Genomic DNA, 17,652 nt, shown 5'->3' with positions numbered 1-17,652 from the left:
TAAAACGACCGCCCTCTAGTGCCTAATAGTTGCTATGACCGCGAAAGCCGTCTCCATAACAACGCAGGGACCGTCTCAAAAGAGCACATAGGACTACTTACGAAAAAAGAAACAAACGTGCTTAATGAGAGCAAATTAAAACACGAAGATTGATGGACTTGATTTAGTGCGCTTTAAAGTTAGCACAGAAAACTATTAGAGGTATTTGAAACGTAGTTTAACCAAGTAGTGCCGCACGCCTTTAAGAGTGACAGCACCTTGCAGCCGCTCCCTGAGCTCATTGTTGCGGAAGTGAAAAGTCTACGTGGGGAAGAAAGGTTGGTCTGACCCTGTTTGAACACCTTACTCACCAGCAGCACGAATGTCCAATCCAGGTTAGCTCAGTCCCCCGTTGAACCAGTTTTTCTCCTCCCACGTTAGGTAAATGGATGCGTTGAATGACAGCCGGAACGTATAAATGGGACGGAGAGCCGACGACAGGCTGTAATGCTGCGCCGGGTGCGGCAGTCTCTCCGGCAGGTGCTGTTTCTGATGGCCCGGAGACCGGATCTACTCTGCGGGGCTATCGTGCTCGGAGTCCTGCTTCTACTGGCTGTGAAGTTCAAATGCAGGTAAACGGGTCGAGTCTCTGTTCATGTGCTGTGTGTGGTGGAGCCTGTTTTTATTTAAGGCTAGCGTGAGTCCCACTGAGCATCGCAGATTATAGCATTATGAAGTCTCAAATTAGCTTCTGTTTATTATTAGCAGTATTGCAGCTTTACACTTACACTGCACAGCTGATCTAAAACTGACGTGTACTGCAGGACAAGAGGATTAACCAACGCTCCAAACCACACAGACCACCCGAGCCTGTTTCTGTTGTTATGAGTCCTGCGAAAACAACGAGCGAACAATCAGTGCGTCAGCAATCCTGTTGACAGCAAAATAATCTGCAGCTATTTTGATTGCCAAGTTGTTGATTGCAAAATTCAAACTTTTACTTTGTCATTTGAGAGGATTTTGTTTACCTGTTTTTGCAGATGAATGATTATTGATCATATAGTTATTGATAATTAATCATGGGGCATTTTGTACTGTTTTCTGACATTTTCTTTAAATGAGTTGAGACTGTCTGTCCCAGTCTGTTTCAGCTAATTCAGCCAGATCATCTGTATAAGGTCTCATTAACCTCATTTAATACCATTATTCTTTTTTTCTGTAGCCGTGCTAAAAATGTGGTGGCACCAGCTCGGCCTCCAGTGCGCTTCTTCTCCACTGAGGCCCCAGTGGTGGACCTCTACTTGGGTCAGCTAGACCAGGTGAGACCCATATATGGACACAGGCATGTCAATGCAAATTAGCCTGGAACCTCAGCTCTGCTCATTTAAAACCACGTCATATCAGAAAACAGTGGTTGTGATTGGCCCAGCATGGCCAGGGCAGGGTTTGGTTTGTAACACTAATAACATTAATATCGTGTCTCTAGGTGGAGCGCCTGAGGAGTGTGGCAGAGGTGTCTCTTATTTTCTTCTACGCTCCGTGGTGTGCTCACTCTATGGCTGCACGGCAGGAGGTACAGCTGGTAGCTAAGAAGCTCGCCAAACAGGTAAAACAAAAAAACCATAACAACATAAATACTCACAGAAAACCACCAAAGAGATGTTGGAAAACCAAGCCTTCGTATGTAAAATGAGACAGTGAGAGTTATGAAAAGGAGTAAATATACTGTAGCTCTGCTCATTTAAAGTTTTAATATTTGCCTTGATCTGCTTTGTAAAGCATTTGTAGTGAGTTCATAGCAATAATTTAGAATTAAACAGCAGCAAAGACTCATAAAATCGACTAGAGAATTTAGAGTAAAGATTGACTAGAGCGTGCCTGACTGCTTTGATGTCAACTCACGGACACAAATGAGGATGCTTCATGCAAATCAGACAGTCAAGTCACACATGACTGAGAAAGCTAACAGCACATACCCTGCCTGCGGTTCAGAAAAAGTTGTGTTTGTTCAGCTCTGTTGTATTCTGTGTCTGTAACACACACAGGTGCAGTTTGTGGCTGTTAACTGCTGGTGGATTCAGGGGAAATGCAGGAAGCACAACCGCCTCTATCAGTACCCCATCATCCATCTGTTTTACCGAAGGTAAGACCACAAGGTTGGCCTGTGCACACAGGGTTTGTAATGCTGCTAACGCCACAGTTGTGTCAATGGATGTTTATGTCTACTGTAATAAATTAAAAATCTGTTCTCATCACGGCCTCATGTGAGCAGTGAAGGGTGAAGAAAATCTGTCATTTCCTTTTTACATGTTGCCAAATAAGTCTAAATGGTGTCTTCCAGTAGAGGAGAGCTGAGGGCGTCTCCTAACCGGTTCGTTGTTATCTTTATGTTTGTGTTTGTGCAGGTTTGGGCCAATAGAGTATGAAGGTCCGTTTGTGGCTCCATATGTGGAAAGTTTTATCCTCAGAGTCATCACACCACTGACTTACCTCCCATCAAGAGCTCAGCTCGAGGAGTTCCTCTCCTGTCACGAGGTATCGGTTAGCTTTAGTTCATTTGTTACTCTGTGTGCCGGTTGATTATGCACTTCTGTGTTTGTTATCATTCGTTTTTTTAAAGAAATAAGCCATCTTTCTTAATTTCTTGGCTAACCAGTGATACTTTTTCAGTATCTTAAGTTTTAATGTCTTAACTCTGCTTCTTTCCAGCCTCGAGTGGTGGGTTTCTTCCAGTTTAACTCTTCTCCTCAGCCACCAGGGTACATCACGTATCTGCTCTCTGCCCTGCAGGCCCTAAAAAGAGGTAGGAAGGCAACAGTGAAATATATAGAAATGGAATTCATCGGAAAGTTTGTTGTGGCAGAAAATGGAACTGCATTTGGCCTATAAAATTATAAATTAAAAAAAATTCAGCTTTCAGTTCTATGGTTGTCTGTTTCCATGGTGCAGATTTCCGTGGTGTTGTACGTTTTGGGGTCGTGACCAACAAACAGGTGGCAGAGGTCATTTCACTGAGAGAAGATGAAACGGTTTACCTCCACAGAAGATTTAACTCCTCTCTGGTACGCATCATCACCAAGCCGCAGAAAAGAGAATGCATTCATTATTAAAACGATCGAAGCCATGGCACTGACATCATACTGATTTCTTTCAGATCTTCCCTAGAAGGGAGCGTAACTTTACATCACAGGCCATCTGCAGTTGGGTGTTTGAACACCATGAGACCGTCCTACATTGGCTGCAGCCTCCAGGAATAAAGTCCCGCCTGCTGGAACAGGAGCTGACTAAAGGCCCTGCACTGCTGCTGTTCCTGCCACACAATCCACTACGGTCCGAGCCCAGCTCTGTGCTACAGCAGGTGAGGAGTATTTGCAATTTGCTATTTTAGCTGTTTAGCTGCATGTATTAGATGTATGTAAGAACGCATGTCAACATGTAAAATCTAAATCCTCTTCCACTCCAATATAACATCTGAAGCTCCACTGAAGGTATTTGTAGAGGTGGTATTTCTTTCTTTTTGACCTGCCATGAGTTATTGTGCTTGTAATTATTGTTATCACTTTCTGTCTCTTAGGTTGCAGACGTTGCTGTGCGTTACCATTCCTGTGATGATAGTACCCACTCCAGCTGGGACAAACGTTTCTCCTCCCACTCACTGTGCTGCCAGTCAGTCGTTCTCCCAGAGATGAGTACAAGCGTGTGCGAGGTGTGCCACAGCCTGTCACGGCCGAGCCTCGCCACCTCCTCCTCCGCTCACTGCTCGTTCCCCTCCACGACTCCAGGAGGAGACGTGTTTCAGACTTATCTAAGACACTGCTGCCTTGAACAACTAACTTCGCCCGTGTCCGTTAAAGCTGTGACCTCAGTGGCCTGTAGCAACTTTCTGAACAGCTACAGCCCTTTTAGTCAATACAGTGCCTGCTGCAGAAAAGTACAACCTCAACTCAACGAGTCACACGCCAAAGAGGAGCCAGACATGCAAAGAGACCTCATTACACCTCCTTCCTTCTCCAACCCTCCACCCTCTGTCCCTCAGCAGCAGGGGGGTGGCATCACAGGGCTCCGGTGTCAGACCAACAGGACGCTCAGGTTCTATGTGCTTGATATTGCTCTGAACTGGCCTCTGGCAGTGAGGCTTGGAGCATCAGGCAACAACCACTCTGCTTTTCACCAAGAAGCAGGCACACATGGTGATGGGAGTAGTGACGGGGCCTTCGCAGCTATTGTGAACCTGAAGGATGAGGTTCATTACGTTCTCCACCGCAGCCCAGCAGCCACGCTGACAGAGTCTCTGGGTAAGACGAGGTCGAGGCTGTCAAGCTTGTCGGCAGACATGTTCGACTCATTCAAAGGGGCACAAATCACTGCAGCTGCAAATGCAATAATATAATAATAATAATAATATATGGGGAGTTTCACTCCCCTTCATAGATACATACACACATGTCTGCAGCTGCTCAAATGTAGGTTATATAGCTTTTTAGTGTTATGTTGAGGCAGCTATTATTTGGAGTATAATCTGGATTTCTGTTGCTTCCGTTTAATGAAATACAACTTTGTTCTATAGTTTTTGTCAGGATTGATGTGTCATGTTTATACTAGTTAAGGAACTAACAGAGTTTCCATGTAATATTTCCAGCTTCAGTGAAAGAAGCCCTAAGCAAACAGCAGTTTTGCATATTATGCATATGAGTAGATTAACTGATCTGGGATCTCAGTCAAGGTTGTTTGCATCATGTGCAAATGCTTTCAAGGAATAGTTAATACTGAGAAATTTGAATGAGACCGATGTTGTTGGAACCTTGTTAGAGGTCAGAATGTCCATTTTTAACATTTGATTGTTTTTGATTGTGACCCTGATAATAATTCTGTCGTCGTGTTCCCTTAAAGAGGCCTTCATCAGAAACTTCAGTGCACCGTACAGCCACTTGCAGAGGCATTTGGTTGGAGAGGAGAACAGGAAAGCCAAACATGCAGATGAATACCAGAACTCCCCTCCACGCCTCCTCATCACCGAACTGACCACCTCCTCCTTCCTGCCCTCCATCATGGACCCCAAAAAGGTGCTTTGGTCTCAGCGTATCCATTCTCACAGCAGCACTGTAAAACAGGAATGAGGAGACATCATATAAAGTTCTATTTGTTTGTTCTAGGATGTGCTGCTGTTCTACTACACTCAGTGGTGTGGATTCTGCTCGGTTCTCAACCACATCATCATCCAGCTGGCCAGATTACTGCAGGGAAACAGCACCTTCACTGTGGCCAGGTACAGTCTGTCTATGTCTGCATGTACATGTATGTTTGTGAAGGTGTTTAAATATGATGTTTTAATTTTATCATAGTTTATGTACAAAACCATTCAGTGTGTTAAATAGTCTTATAAAGTCACCACGTTGTTTTTTTATATAGGGTTAACGTTGCACGTAATGACCTGCCCTGGGAGTTCATGGTGGATCATGTGCCCTCAATACTTCTCTTTCCTAGAAACAGGTGAGAATAATACATTAAGGTCATTAAATGCATATTTAATTGGAGACGTTTACCTAGTACCTAGTACAAAGTGCGGTAAATGAACATGAATCATGTCCACCCTGTTTTTTCTCATTAAGAAAACATCTGAGTGTGAAGTTCCCTGACGACCTTCCCATCACGTTACCCAACCTCCTTCGCTTCATCCTGCAGCACTCCAGCTCTGGGCTGTATGCAGACAAACCATCTGCAGAGGCAGAGGGTCCAGGATCCAGTGCCATCCTACACGCAGAGTTTCTGGCACTCCAGCAAGAAGTTGAAGCACTGCATCAAGCCTGCGAGCGTCTCTCCCAGCAGCTGACGCAACTGTGGCGTGACAACCGACGACTTAAGTTTGACACCCGCACCTTAGAAGCTGAGAATGTGCAGCTACAGCGAGAGAGGAAAAGCTTAGAGGAACAGCACAGGGAGAAAAGCCGGCAGCTCGGGGAGGCCGTGAGACGGCTGCAGGAGCTGGCAGACACCTCTGAAAACCTGCTGAATGAGAACACAATGCTCAGAGTCCTGCTGAGGGCGCTGAAGGACAGGACAGAGGCTGGGGAGCAGGCCGAGGAGGAGAGAAAGGAGGCAGATCAGAAAGGAAGCCATATGGCCTCCTGAGCACAAATCTACAGGGAATCCTGGGAATGAGAGGAAAGTGGGCCACAAAAATAAAGGAACGTCTGAACAAGAACAGAATTGGAGAACAGAATAGAAGACCAAAGGAAACTCAAAGGGCAGTGACCAGATATCTTTCCTCATATGAGGTTGAAATGACTGTTGCAACGATGTCATTGTGTCGTAAAGAATCACTGTTCAGTCAAAACTCTAAGTAAGGAAACAGACGAGAGACAGGGTGGACGGACTGCTCATCACTGATGCTGCGCTTACAAAGATGTCATGTCAGTTAAAAAGGATGAAGAAATTACCTGAGTCAGTGTAACTTCACAGACTCTGCAGCCAAATGACACTTCACTTAAATCACTGTAATCCTTAATGACAAAAGTTTCTCATACTTTGCAGTTGTGCTTAATACAAATGTCCGTCAGATATTGTGTATTTATGCACATCTTTACTTATATAATGAGTCACTGTCACTTACATTTGACCTTAAAATGTGCAGAATGCTTTATGTACAGTTATGCAGGCTAACCTAATTCCCAGCTGCCTGTTAAAGTGATTCGAAGTACCAGTGATGTGGAGTTTGGCTGCAGGGAGAGAGTGCCACTAATGAAGCCGAGTAGCTGCTTAACACTGAAGATGTGACATCTGCTCACTAAATCTGAAGGTGAGCTTGAGCACTTGAAATGATCAGCAAGATTTTTTTTTTTTTATTTTTTTTTTGAAGGGGATAGTTGTGTTTGTTAAAGCGATCTATTTTTACAGTTCTTGAGTCACTAAAATATTTCTATGTAACTATTCAGGTATTAAGAATGAGATGCTGCAATTGTTTACATGTGAAATATTGCACCTGTTTTTACCGATTAAAAGCTTTCATCTTATTGTAGGACACATTTTCTTCCACACTTTCTGAAGCTATTATAGAGTGTTTGTAAAGCAGATGTGAAATGATACTGCTGCACTAGTCGTAGGACGTAACATGACATGAGTGCAGACAGTGTGTGGCTATGAGTCCAGTACCATTGTGCTGAGGGGAAGAGTTATAAATGCCAGCTCTAATTCGGAGCAGCAGGAACATGTGCAGCTGATTTCACTCTGAATGAAGAGTTATCTGTCCTCAGTTAGTGACATCCCACATAGCAAGCACAATCGGCCCGCTTCTGGCTGAATGTTGGCAGTGTTGGCTGAGGATCGGGTCGGCTGAAGCACGCGTTTTCTTGAATGGGCCAAAACAGACATGCAGTATTAAGCTGACACTTTGTTTCTTGTTTGGCCCGATTGTTGTTTGCTACCATATCGCCGACGTTGGACATAGATGCGGTGGGCATATGTAATACGGTGACTGGCCCGACAGTAAGGGGGCGGATATTTGCCAGTACTATACTGAACGCTGTTGGCCTGATTCTGGCTGAGTGTTGGCACTAAGAATTCTTTAAACAGCCCGTCATACTATTGTTGGGCTTATATTATTATTCTTATTATTATACAAACGCAGTACGCGATGCTGGCTGTTGCTTAACTGAATTTTCACTCGGACGTCGTTTGAGCTGGTGCTTGTTGCTAACTTTACTGGTCAGGATAATTCCAACAAACAGCAGAGAAGGTAATGGAGTGCTGGAACTTGCGGCTTATCTGAGGCTGCATTCCATGAACAAGAAAAATAAACAGTCCTTTGACATACAAATTTAGCAAATATAAAGCAAAACAAAAACAGAATGAAAGACAGCGAGCATAAGCCATTTTGTTAGCGACCAACAGTTGATCTGCATATCCATGGCAACAATAAACAATGATTGTACTATGTACGCTGGCAGCGATATAAACCAATCAGCTGAACACTACGTAATGCGTACAGTACGTTGACGGGAAGCGATAAACCAATCAGCAGAGCGTACGTTTTACGTACAGTACGTACGCTGGCAGCGGCAAACCAATCAACTGAAACAACGTAATACGTACAGGTACGCTTACTCCGACACGCCTCCGGCAAGTACAAAATCATTTGTTTACATTTGGACCACCGAAAATGGCACCAGTGAAGAGACAAGGTTCCCAGGCACATTTCAACCTACAGACTATCAGTTATGCGGTTGTGAATGGGAATAGAACAGCTGCGCCGGGCGAGTTACGCCACCATATGTGAATGGATCGGTGATACCTGGACTAATGTATCTGCATTGACTGTTCGAGCTTTCGCGAAAGCCATTGCTGAACAGCCACCCGGCAACGAAATGGACTCTGACAATGATGAGAGGGAACCCGACATGTTTGATGGCAACACAGCTGTTCAATTCTGACACAGAAGATGATCGACGACTTTGATGGGTTTTTAGGAGAGGAATGATTAAAAATAATGTGAGTATATTGTAAATTGTAGAATAAGGTTCATCTTAACTCACTGTTTTGCTTCCGTTACCTTTTTTTTGGTAGACGTTTGTTTTAGCATGCACCTTATAATACGGCGCACCTTATGTAAAATTCAAACAATTTTGATTTACTGCTCATGTTCGCAGCATCAACGTCTGTCGGCTCACTACCCGTGTAACGTAGAGAACCAGACAGGCATCGCGCTAAAAAATGAACAATCATTGGCGGATGTCGGCTGACTGTATCTTGACCGACAGATGGACACTCTAGGATCACGTACAGCGGGAATTCTCTCTCATTCGCTCCCTGGCGCTGGTAAGTAGACTTTCACAAATACTCGACGACTGACTAAAAACGATTTTTCATTGTTTTTAGTCATAATGTAGCTTAAATGGTGGCAGAAAATTTAACGACAATCAACAAGATTATCCCAGAATGTTGCATAGCACAAACTATGAGGTTATTTTGATTGATGGCTAATCCATTTCATCTTGAAGTTCATGAGTAGACATTATCGGTAGCTTAAGCAGCTACAGACTGTCAGAATAAAAGTTTTGCGCAAACCCTAGTAAGCTTTAGTTTAATTTAATTCATGATAAAAAGATCGTAACCTGTCCTGAACAGTTGGGTTTAACTTTATAGGCTCGTGGTCTCAGGTAGCTAGCTAGCCTTAGCAAGAGTAAAGTCTTAACCTAGAGAAGACTAAAGAGTCTCTAGTGCTGCGTTCCAGGCAACTGTTTGCGTTTCAAATTTAATACCCATGAAAGTGCACTGGAACAGCAGTCAAATTCATAAACATTGCACCCTCGAACTGAATAGATTATTATTATTATGCTATTTTATTTTTAACTCTATTGAAATTAGCAACAGGTTATAGGCTATACTCTAATGAATATTGTAGTATATTGATTATGATTCAGTTCCCGGATAAAATAGTTGTATTGATTTGTGTGTTGTTATATAATTGATTGTCCGAGGCAACGTTAATTCCGCCCATTCCGCGAGATTTCCCGCTCGCTGCAGCTCTGACGTACCTACAGCTATGTAAACAAAAATGGCGGCCCCCACAGATGCAGGCTAACGTTAGAGAAGTCAAATTGTGTATGAAATGTGAAGATAATGCTTTAAAGTGATTTATCTCCTAATACAATCAAAGCCACATTTCAAGAGGCTACACATGATAGTCACACTTTGATGGCATATCAAATTCAAAAATGTTTTGTAGAATTTAGATATTTTCTAGCATATAAACATCACACCATATAATGTAATGATGCAAGTGTTGTTATTTGTTACTTATTTGATTTTTAATTTCTCTCTGTCCCCAAGCAAACGGCATTTAAGGTACGAGACTGATGAGCACACATGGATAGACACACTCTTAGAAAGAGAGCAGTAAAAAAGGTAAATTCTTTAATTGCCTCTTTTCACAATGAGGAGGATGACTTTGCTGCATGTGGCTCTGAGAGTGCTGTAGTGAACTGTGGTTTAGAAAACCAGGATCAGGGACATGGGATCAGGGATCAATCACTGTCGGACAGTGATGATGAATCCCAGGATGATGACATGGGAAATGGCATGTCTTTGGATGAGTCTTTATCTGATTGGGCTGTTCATTTCAGGGTGCCTTTGGTGGCTTTGACTGCCCTTCTTTCTATCTTGAGAGTCCATCACCCCTCATTACCAAAGGATGCTAGGACTCTCCTAAAAACCACAACCTCGTACACCATCCATGACCTTGCAGGTGGTACTTACTACTATTTTGGCATTTGGAAGGCCTTTGAGAAAAGCTTGGCACACATCTGGTCTTGTATTCCAAACAAGCATGTGTTCAGATTGCAGCTGAATGTAGATGGCTTACCTTTGTTTAGGAGTTCTTCATTACAGTTTTGGCCAATCCTCGGTTTGCTACAGGGTGTTAAGAAAAAGCCTGTTGTCATTGCTCTGTTTTGTGGCAACTCAAAGCCAAATTGTCTCACTGACTATCTTAGAGATTTGGTCCATGAATTGGAAGAGCTGAGCAAAGGATTTGTTCTCCATGGAAAACAGTGCTTCATAAAGTTGACATCTGTGGTCTGTGATACTCCTGCCAGAGCTTTCATTAAAGGGACTAAAACTCACACTGGTTACTCTGGTTGTGATAAGTGTATTCAAAAGGGTCTTTATCTTAAACATAGGATGACTTTTCCTGAGGTAAACAGCCCATGCCGCTCTGATCTTTCTTTTGAACAAATGTCTGACAAAGAACATCATGTCATAAACTCTCCGTTAAAAGATGTAGGAATTGGTATGGTGTCAGGTTTTCCTCTTGACTACATGCACCTTGTCTGCCTTGGTGTTGTACGTAAACTTCTAGATTTATGGTTTACAGCAGGGCCAATGTCTTGCCGCTTGTCCATTCGGCAAATGCAACAAATATCTAGGAAACTTCTAGGCTCAAAGCCTTTCATTCCAGTGGAGTTTGCTCGTAAACCCAGGGGGCTCTTAGAGAGGCTGAGATGGAAAGCAACAGAGTTGCGCCAGTTTTTGTTGTACACAGGGCCTGTGTTTCTCTTTAATGAGGTGTCTGCTCCTGTCTATAACAACTTCATGTTATTATCAGTTGCCGTTTTCATTCTTGCCAGCCCTTCATTGTCTGCATCTCTTAATGATTTTGCATCGAAATTGCTGGTCTCCTTTGTAACACACTTCAGTGAGTTGTATGGTCCTGAATTTGTTACATACAATGTTCATGGTCTCATTCACCTTCCAGACGATGTTAAACTTCATGGACATCTGGACTTAATATCTTCATTTCCATTTGAGGATTATTTGGGTAAGATGAAGAAGATGGTTAGAACTTCACACCATCCACTTGCTCAGGTTGTTCGTCGAATTTCTGAGATGGATAAATTTACAGAGAATGAGGATTCACAGGGAAAGCTCAAGTTGCAAAAGGAGCACAACCATGGACCAGTTCCATCCTCCCTAATGGATTTAAAAGTAGTTCAGTTTGAGGAACTTCTTTTAAACGGTACAACAATCAAAATATCAGTTGAGGGGGACAGATGTGTAAAGATTGGTGACCATATTGCTTTGATAGAAAACATTTTAAAGTCTCTGGGCAAGATTTACATTGTCTTTAGAGAATATGAACAGATGGAGCCTTTTTATGAGTATCCTCTGAATTCTCAGATTTTGGGTGTATATGTGGTTGGCAAAATCTCTTCACAGCTAAAAGTCATGGAGGTGCATGGGCACATAATGAAATATGTGAGGCTACCACACAATGACAGTTTTGTTGCAGTACCACTTCTGCACACAAAACAATGATGCAACTTGGTTCCATTTTCTGGAGCAAGTGATTTTTACCTTTCTGTTTTTTTTATCTGTGGTTATTGTGGTAGAGGTCTGTCTGCTCTGCCTCCCTCTAGGATAGACACATATTTTTCTTGTGTTGTTTTTTTTTAACATATAGCATATATATGATTGTTCCACGGCCACTATAAAATATATACATTATACCGTGTCTGTTACACCTAACAAAAATATGAAAAATGTAAAAAGTTTGTTTAATTAACCTTTTCTTGGCCAGGCCAGCATTTAGATATTGTATTTAGTCATTGTATTCACTTCATGGCCAGGAAGTCAACTTGTATATGTTCAGCAGTTGTACTGTGAAGGATGGGCTTGTCAATGAAGATTCTTAGACATCTACGTCATTGTCATTCAAAAGTTGAAGCCAGGCATCTAGAACTGTAGGAGTAAACTTTTTTGAATGAAGGATGGGCTTGGATTCCACTGAACCAGCCTCGTTGTTGTTAGTGTGAATTGGTTTTAAAGTTAATTAATCTTATTTGCTTTCTTGTGTAAGGTCATGTTAAGTCTGTATGTCTTCTTTGGCCTAACAAGAATATACATTTTTAGTTAGTTAGTTTGTTTACCTTGTCTTGTCCAGTGATATTTAGGTATTGTAGTTGCTGAGTTTGTTGTTTGGCACTGTAGGTTGTGACACTAGCCCTGTTTTTACTTTTTTTGAGCAAGTATAAAAAACAGACAAAAAAACACCTCACTTATGAGCTTGCACCTTGCCGTGATGAGTAAGCTTTAAACTACATAAGTCTCACTTTCTCACTCACCTGTGTACATTGGTTATTATGGCCTGTCCTTTTTCTTTTCAGTAATGTATTCAGTTGTTGAGTTTCTCCAAACTCAGGAGGTGGAACTTGTGCCAGCGCAGTGGATAAGTGATGGCCACTGCTACTGGCCTGGTTCACTCAGGGGTATGGCCCTGCACCTGGCCATAAAAAATAGAACCGAACCTGAGGACAGCTGGGACCAGTGGGAGGTCCGGACTTTGTTTACAACAGGTAGGTTTAAAGTTTTTCTTCTTCTGCTATTCTTGCTAAACATGCTATACAGTATGTTTCGTCTAGGTCTGGTAACTCTTCATTTGGATCTGATTTTCTTCCTGATTGTGATGTGATTGTTGAGATATGAACATCAGATTACTCACTTTACTGTTCTCCATCTGTCAGTGGGAACTAATATAATTATAATGTGTTGTATAAAACATATAATGTGTAGTGAATCTTTATTCTATAGAGAGCTACGAAGAAGGACGGAGAAAAGCCAGGGAGGCGGAGATGACCTCAGACCTTCTCTCTGAGGCTGAGGCTTGTGGCCAAAGGCCTAGACGTAAAAAGTATGTTAGTTTGCTCAGCCCTCAGTACTATTTTCTCTCCCTTTCAAGTCCCGACTAACAAATATCTTGGATTAAACATTATTTAAATGAATCAGCACTTATACCATTTCCATTTAATGTTGATTGAACATTTTGAATCTGTATTTGTATGTCTGAAAATAGAAAGCGTGTCCAACTTGGCCCCCCGGGAGGTCTGGAGAGGGTTGAGTCAGAGGAGGACAGACCATCTCCACCTACCAAAAATCTCCCTGCCCCAGCTCCCATCATACAGCCTCCTTCTATGCCTGTCACCCCACTTCCAATCCCCCAGCCAATGTACACCGACCTCTCCACCAATTCTGGGCCTCCTCCACCTGTACATTACTCAGAGATGTTACAAAGTTGGGAGCCAGTAAATGAAATGCCATGTGAGTATTTTGCTAATAACACAGATGGTATATACACATTTAATCTCACATGTTCCTTAATTCTCTTTAACACTGTGAATTCTCCTCTAGCATTGCCTAGTCACCACACATACAGGTGGGCCCCTCAGCAGTCAGAACCTGGTAAGGACAAGTGATTTCTACTTTGAAATTTTGACATGATATAGCTATATACACTGCACTAATATTGGTATTTTCTGTTTTTCTGCTTTCTTAATCACCAGTGATTTACTCCATAGTAAAACAGACTACACGGACATGGATGTAATATAGCATTAAGATTAACTTAGTTAAGTTATCAATTTATTTATGTTAATCAGGAACACACTGAAACACACACACACACACACACACACACACACACACACACACACACACACACACACACACACACACACACAGTTCTGACTTGGACTGGTGAATTTTAGAGTCTAATGGCAGATGGCAGGAATGACTTGTAACGTTCCAGGGCTGCAGGAGCTGCTTCTCAGTTTGTTCTCAGTGTTGTGGAGAGGGTGGGAAGGATTGTCTATGATGGTTAGCAGTTTAGCAGCATCCTGTCCTGCAGCTCAGAGGTGTGTGTTATTCTAACACTGTGTTACTCCTTTCTCTAGCACTGCTAAAAGAGGTTTTAACCAAGCTCGAAATGGTGCTGGACCAGCAGAGCACAATTCTCCGGCTGCTTCAGCATCAGGTGGCACCAGGACCAGGAGTGGAGCAGATAGAGGGTCTGCCACTACAAAACCTTGTGGCTCTTCAGAATCTGGAACAGAGTCTCCAGAGTCCAGATTATAAAGAGAAAATGGTAAGAACTTTTTGTGATTTTATGTATTTAAAAGGTTAGGGTATTGAGCTGTCTCTGTGTGGATGCTACCTCCTTAACACCACCACCATCTCTATTCCCCCACCTCTTCTCCCCTGTTCCTCCTCTATTCCTGACTTCTCATCAGGCCGACCCATTCATGATCCATTATTTTGTGTCACTAACTGTGTGTCTTCCACGTGGCTTCCTCCCATGCCAGGTCTTTATGCTGACATCCACCCGGCCCTCTGACAAACCCAGTGTTACTGTCAACTCCTACCTGTGTTCATATATGTAGTGCAAATATAATTAACTTAAACAACAAATCAGCTAACATACTGATAAACAAAATTAAATTTTTAGCATTACAGCTACAACAATCATGTTTGTTCTCTGTGATGTATGATGATGTTTGCTGCATGGTTGTCCCCCCTCTCTCCGTTTACCTAATCCTCTCTCTCCTATTTACCCCTTGAAAAAATGCAGTGGCTCAAAGTAAAAACAAAAGTAGTCACATTTTTTTCTTCTGTTATAGATCAACTATCTGGGAGCAATTGGCGGAGCAGACGTAAAGGACACAACTTGGCGGGTGCTCAAAAAATTAATTAGTAATACTCTGGCCAAGAGCCTAAATTGGAGGGGAGTAAATGGAAAGACATCTGTGGCAGGCCTCAACCTCAGAGAGGTCATAATTGGTAAGTATGTCTTGAACACAAACATAGTTCTTCCAATATGACATAATTAATTACTGTTAAATAAACACTACATGGTATTCACATATCTATTTCCCATATCCTTTTAGCTGCAGTCCGTAGAAACCCTATTGTTGGGGTGGTGGCTGAGGCAGAGGTGGAGCAGATAACAAAAAGATGGCTCCAGCTGGCAACAGATCGGGAGGGAGGGAGAAAGAGAAGGCTCCTGGAAAAAGAGCGCATGGCCTAGCTCTTTGTGTTTTTGATGGTTGCTTTTTATGGTTGTAAATGAATTAATTGTTGATTGTTAATACAAATATTTTCATGAAAAAAAATGAATTTGTTTATTTTTTTATTGGACATAGGTACTGCCTCATGTGGGTCAAAAACAAATTAAGCAATATTCAGTCAGTTTTACAGTGTGTTGGCCAATACTGGCCCAGAGACATTCTGCCAACACTTAGCCAACCCAAATGTACAGGTTAAGGGCCAGACATGGCCCAGAGGCCCAGCCGATTCTCAACCAACACTCACCCAGATTGTGGGCCAGTACTGGGCCAATATAAACAATGAGGGTCACATTATAGTTTGTGGTCCACATGTGGGCCAATACAAACAAATAGTGTCATTTTACTCAGTGTGGGCCAGACGTGGGCCAGACCAAATTAGTAGTGTCATTTTTCAGTAAGTGGGCCATTATTGGGCCGAGGGCCCAGCCAAAATTGGGCCAGAACTGATACAAGGGTGTGGCCCAGATGTGGGCCGGACAAATTTTGCTATGTGGGATGCCCCAAGAGTCTCTAAGGCACAGAGATGTTTTTTTATATATATTTTCTCCCATATGGAGGGAATTATAATGAATATAATGCACACAGTTACACAAAAACGACCCTGACCCACAGTGCAGCTGGATGTTTGGATGTTGAGATGCTTTTGTTAAGAATTAGGAAGTCTCAAATTAATGTAGTCAGTTATTAAATAAATAAATAAAGCTTCTTTTATTATGGTGTGTCTCATAGGGGTCGGTTACACAGCAAGTGACTGTAGAATATAAAGAAGAGAAAATAGTTTTTTTTTTGCTTTGGGGTGGGTCAGTGTGGATTCACTCAATCTCATGACTTGTAGAAGTAAACAAGGCTGGCAGTGAAGGTGTAGCCCTGGATTCAGCCCTGCACCGTCCCGTCTGCAGACACGCATTCTCCTACACAGACTGTAAGTACACATTTTAATATCCTCTGAACGTGGCGAGTGTTTGTGAGTTGTCCTTATATAATTGTTTGCATTCCTAAGAATTGAAATATTCCGTCTATAGATCGACAAACAAACGGTAAAAAGGACACAGTGGGGACTTACAAATGTTTCCATTTTAATTATAACTTGTGTTTTTCTATTTAGTTTTCATGATTTTGTGATGAAACAGATTTCTATGTATGTTTTTCTGCAGTCTGTGTTTCATCTTTGCTATTAACTGTTTACAGGAACAATGGAAACTGCACAGGCTCCTGTCGGTGAGTCTATCACGTCTGTTTTAGTGACACTTTTATTGCGATTGTATACTTAATAAATATTTTGTTTACTCACTTCCACGCAGTGGCTGTTGGCCCATTAGGAGACGGCCCAGTACAGATTGCCTGTCCTAAATGCCACCAGACTGTCCTCTCCAAGGTGGACTACTCCTCTGGTTTGCTCACCTACCTTTTCTGTGGAGGACTCTTCTTCTGTGGGTAAGAAGAACTTTATTTCCTTCATTTAGTCAAAAACAGATCCACATGTAGGGACCCAATGAGAAAAGTAAAACGCTATAGTAATCAAGGCATAAACTTAGCATAACAAAGACTATAAACTGAAACAGAATGAAACAACAGGCAGACCACCTCGAGGCTCAGGTTGTGTCCTATTCAGTCAAGTATTTAAGTGCTTTATTAGTATTACACATCAAAATCACAGAATTAATCTGGCCCAGCTGTCATTTTTTTATTTCTAGTCCAGAGTTTAATCTGAAATGTGGATGACTCATATCAAACTAAGTGGTTTAGGTAGATGCACAAACCTGAAGTTGACCAATCAGAGCAGGCCGGTCCTTTTATTTTTCTGCTAGAAAACACAAAACATCTTAAATCAGATCCCAGTTGTATAGGAACATCAAATTGTCATCAACTTTTTTTAATTAGTGTATTTGTATAATTGTGTTTACCATCCACGGTCTTTACATGGTGTTCCGTCATCTCCAGCTTTGTTTTAGGTTGCTGCCTCATCCCGTTCTGTGTGGACCGCCTGAAAGACGCCAAGCACACCTGTCCCACCTGCAAGACTGTACTCGGGGTGTATAAACGCTTATAAATAATAACAGAGATGGAACCATTAGGTGATCAAGCCTTTAATGGATTATTGATAAATGACTGAACATGTTAGCCTTTTTTAATGAAAAGGAAAGAAAAAACCTTTTGTAATTTTTTGTGGGTCTTTTTGTGGTTTTATGCTGCAAACTCACGTTCACCAAACAGAAGTAAACTCTTGCCTTGTCCACACGGACTGAACACACTGTAACCTGTCCTGTGTTGTGTTCCTGTGCAG

The 17,652-nt window shown here is 42.2% G+C and overlaps 3 protein-coding genes across 3 annotated transcripts; all 3 read left to right on the top strand.

Annotated features, from left to right (window-relative positions):
- The first annotated feature begins 306 nt into the window (after positions 1 to 306).
- On the top strand, positions 307 to 7,236 carry txndc11 (thioredoxin domain containing 11). Its single transcript, XM_028415043.1, has 13 exons — positions 307 to 611; positions 1,202 to 1,298; positions 1,466 to 1,585; positions 2,025 to 2,122; positions 2,385 to 2,514; positions 2,689 to 2,782; positions 2,929 to 3,041; positions 3,134 to 3,337; positions 3,554 to 4,274; positions 4,870 to 5,042; positions 5,133 to 5,245; positions 5,389 to 5,469; positions 5,589 to 7,236. Exons 1-13 carry the CDS (start codon positions 487 to 489, stop codon positions 6,106 to 6,108), a joined length of 2,589 nt encoding a protein of 862 aa, XP_028270844.1. The 5' UTR covers positions 307 to 486; the 3' UTR covers positions 6,109 to 7,236.
- Positions 7,237 to 8,110: 874 nt separating this feature from the next.
- Positions 8,111 to 15,328, top strand: LOC114453062 (uncharacterized). The gene is made up of 9 exons (XM_028432749.1): positions 8,111 to 8,463; positions 8,622 to 8,790; positions 9,805 to 12,824; positions 13,060 to 13,159; positions 13,322 to 13,566; positions 13,657 to 13,707; positions 14,199 to 14,389; positions 14,922 to 15,081; positions 15,189 to 15,328. Exons 3-9 carry the CDS (start codon positions 12,638 to 12,640, stop codon positions 15,326 to 15,328), a joined length of 1,074 nt encoding a protein of 357 aa, XP_028288550.1. The 5' UTR covers positions 8,111 to 8,463; positions 8,622 to 8,790; positions 9,805 to 12,637.
- Positions 15,329 to 16,270: 942 nt separating this feature from the next.
- LOC114442119 (lipopolysaccharide-induced tumor necrosis factor-alpha factor homolog) lies at positions 16,271 to 17,641 on the top strand. Its single transcript, XM_028415396.1, has 3 exons — positions 16,271 to 16,586; positions 16,670 to 16,802; positions 17,310 to 17,641. Exons 1-3 carry the CDS (start codon positions 16,562 to 16,564, stop codon positions 17,416 to 17,418), a joined length of 267 nt encoding a protein of 88 aa, XP_028271197.1. The 5' UTR covers positions 16,271 to 16,561; the 3' UTR covers positions 17,419 to 17,641.
- Positions 17,642 to 17,652: the final 11 nt, after the last annotated feature.

Source organism: Parambassis ranga, chromosome 1 (genome assembly GCF_900634625.1).
Source record: "Parambassis ranga chromosome 1, fParRan2.1, whole genome shotgun sequence".
Taxonomy (NCBI): domain Eukaryota; kingdom Metazoa; phylum Chordata; class Actinopteri; family Ambassidae; genus Parambassis; species Parambassis ranga.
Note: the sequence above shows the minus strand (reverse complement) of the source record. Positions and strands in the feature narration are given on the sequence as shown.

Coding starts and splice junctions, on each gene's coding strand:
- txndc11 (XM_028415043.1), top strand. CDS start 487: ATGCTGCGCCGGGTGCGGCAGTCTCTCCGGCAGGTGCTGTTTCTGATG. Junction 2,783..2,928: donor CCTGCAGGCCCTAAAAAGAG/GTAGGAAGGCAA, acceptor TCCATGGTGCAG/ATTTCCGTGGTGTTGTACGT. Junction 5,470..5,588: donor CTTCTCTTTCCTAGAAACAG/GTGAGAATAATA, acceptor TTTCTCATTAAG/AAAACATCTGAGTGTGAAGT.
- LOC114453062 (XM_028432749.1), top strand. CDS start 12,638: ATGTATTCAGTTGTTGAGTTTCTCCAAACTCAGGAGGTGGAACTTGTG. Junction 13,708..14,198: donor CCCTCAGCAGTCAGAACCTG/GTAAGGACAAGT, acceptor TCCTTTCTCTAG/CACTGCTAAAAGAGGTTTTA. Junction 15,082..15,188: donor CCTCAGAGAGGTCATAATTG/GTAAGTATGTCT, acceptor ATATCCTTTTAG/CTGCAGTCCGTAGAAACCCT.
- LOC114442119 (XM_028415396.1), top strand. CDS start 16,562: ATGGAAACTGCACAGGCTCCTGTCG. Junction 16,587..16,669: donor AACTGCACAGGCTCCTGTCG/GTGAGTCTATCA, acceptor ACTTCCACGCAG/TGGCTGTTGGCCCATTAGGA. Junction 16,803..17,309: donor GGAGGACTCTTCTTCTGTGG/GTAAGAAGAACT, acceptor CGTCATCTCCAG/CTTTGTTTTAGGTTGCTGCC.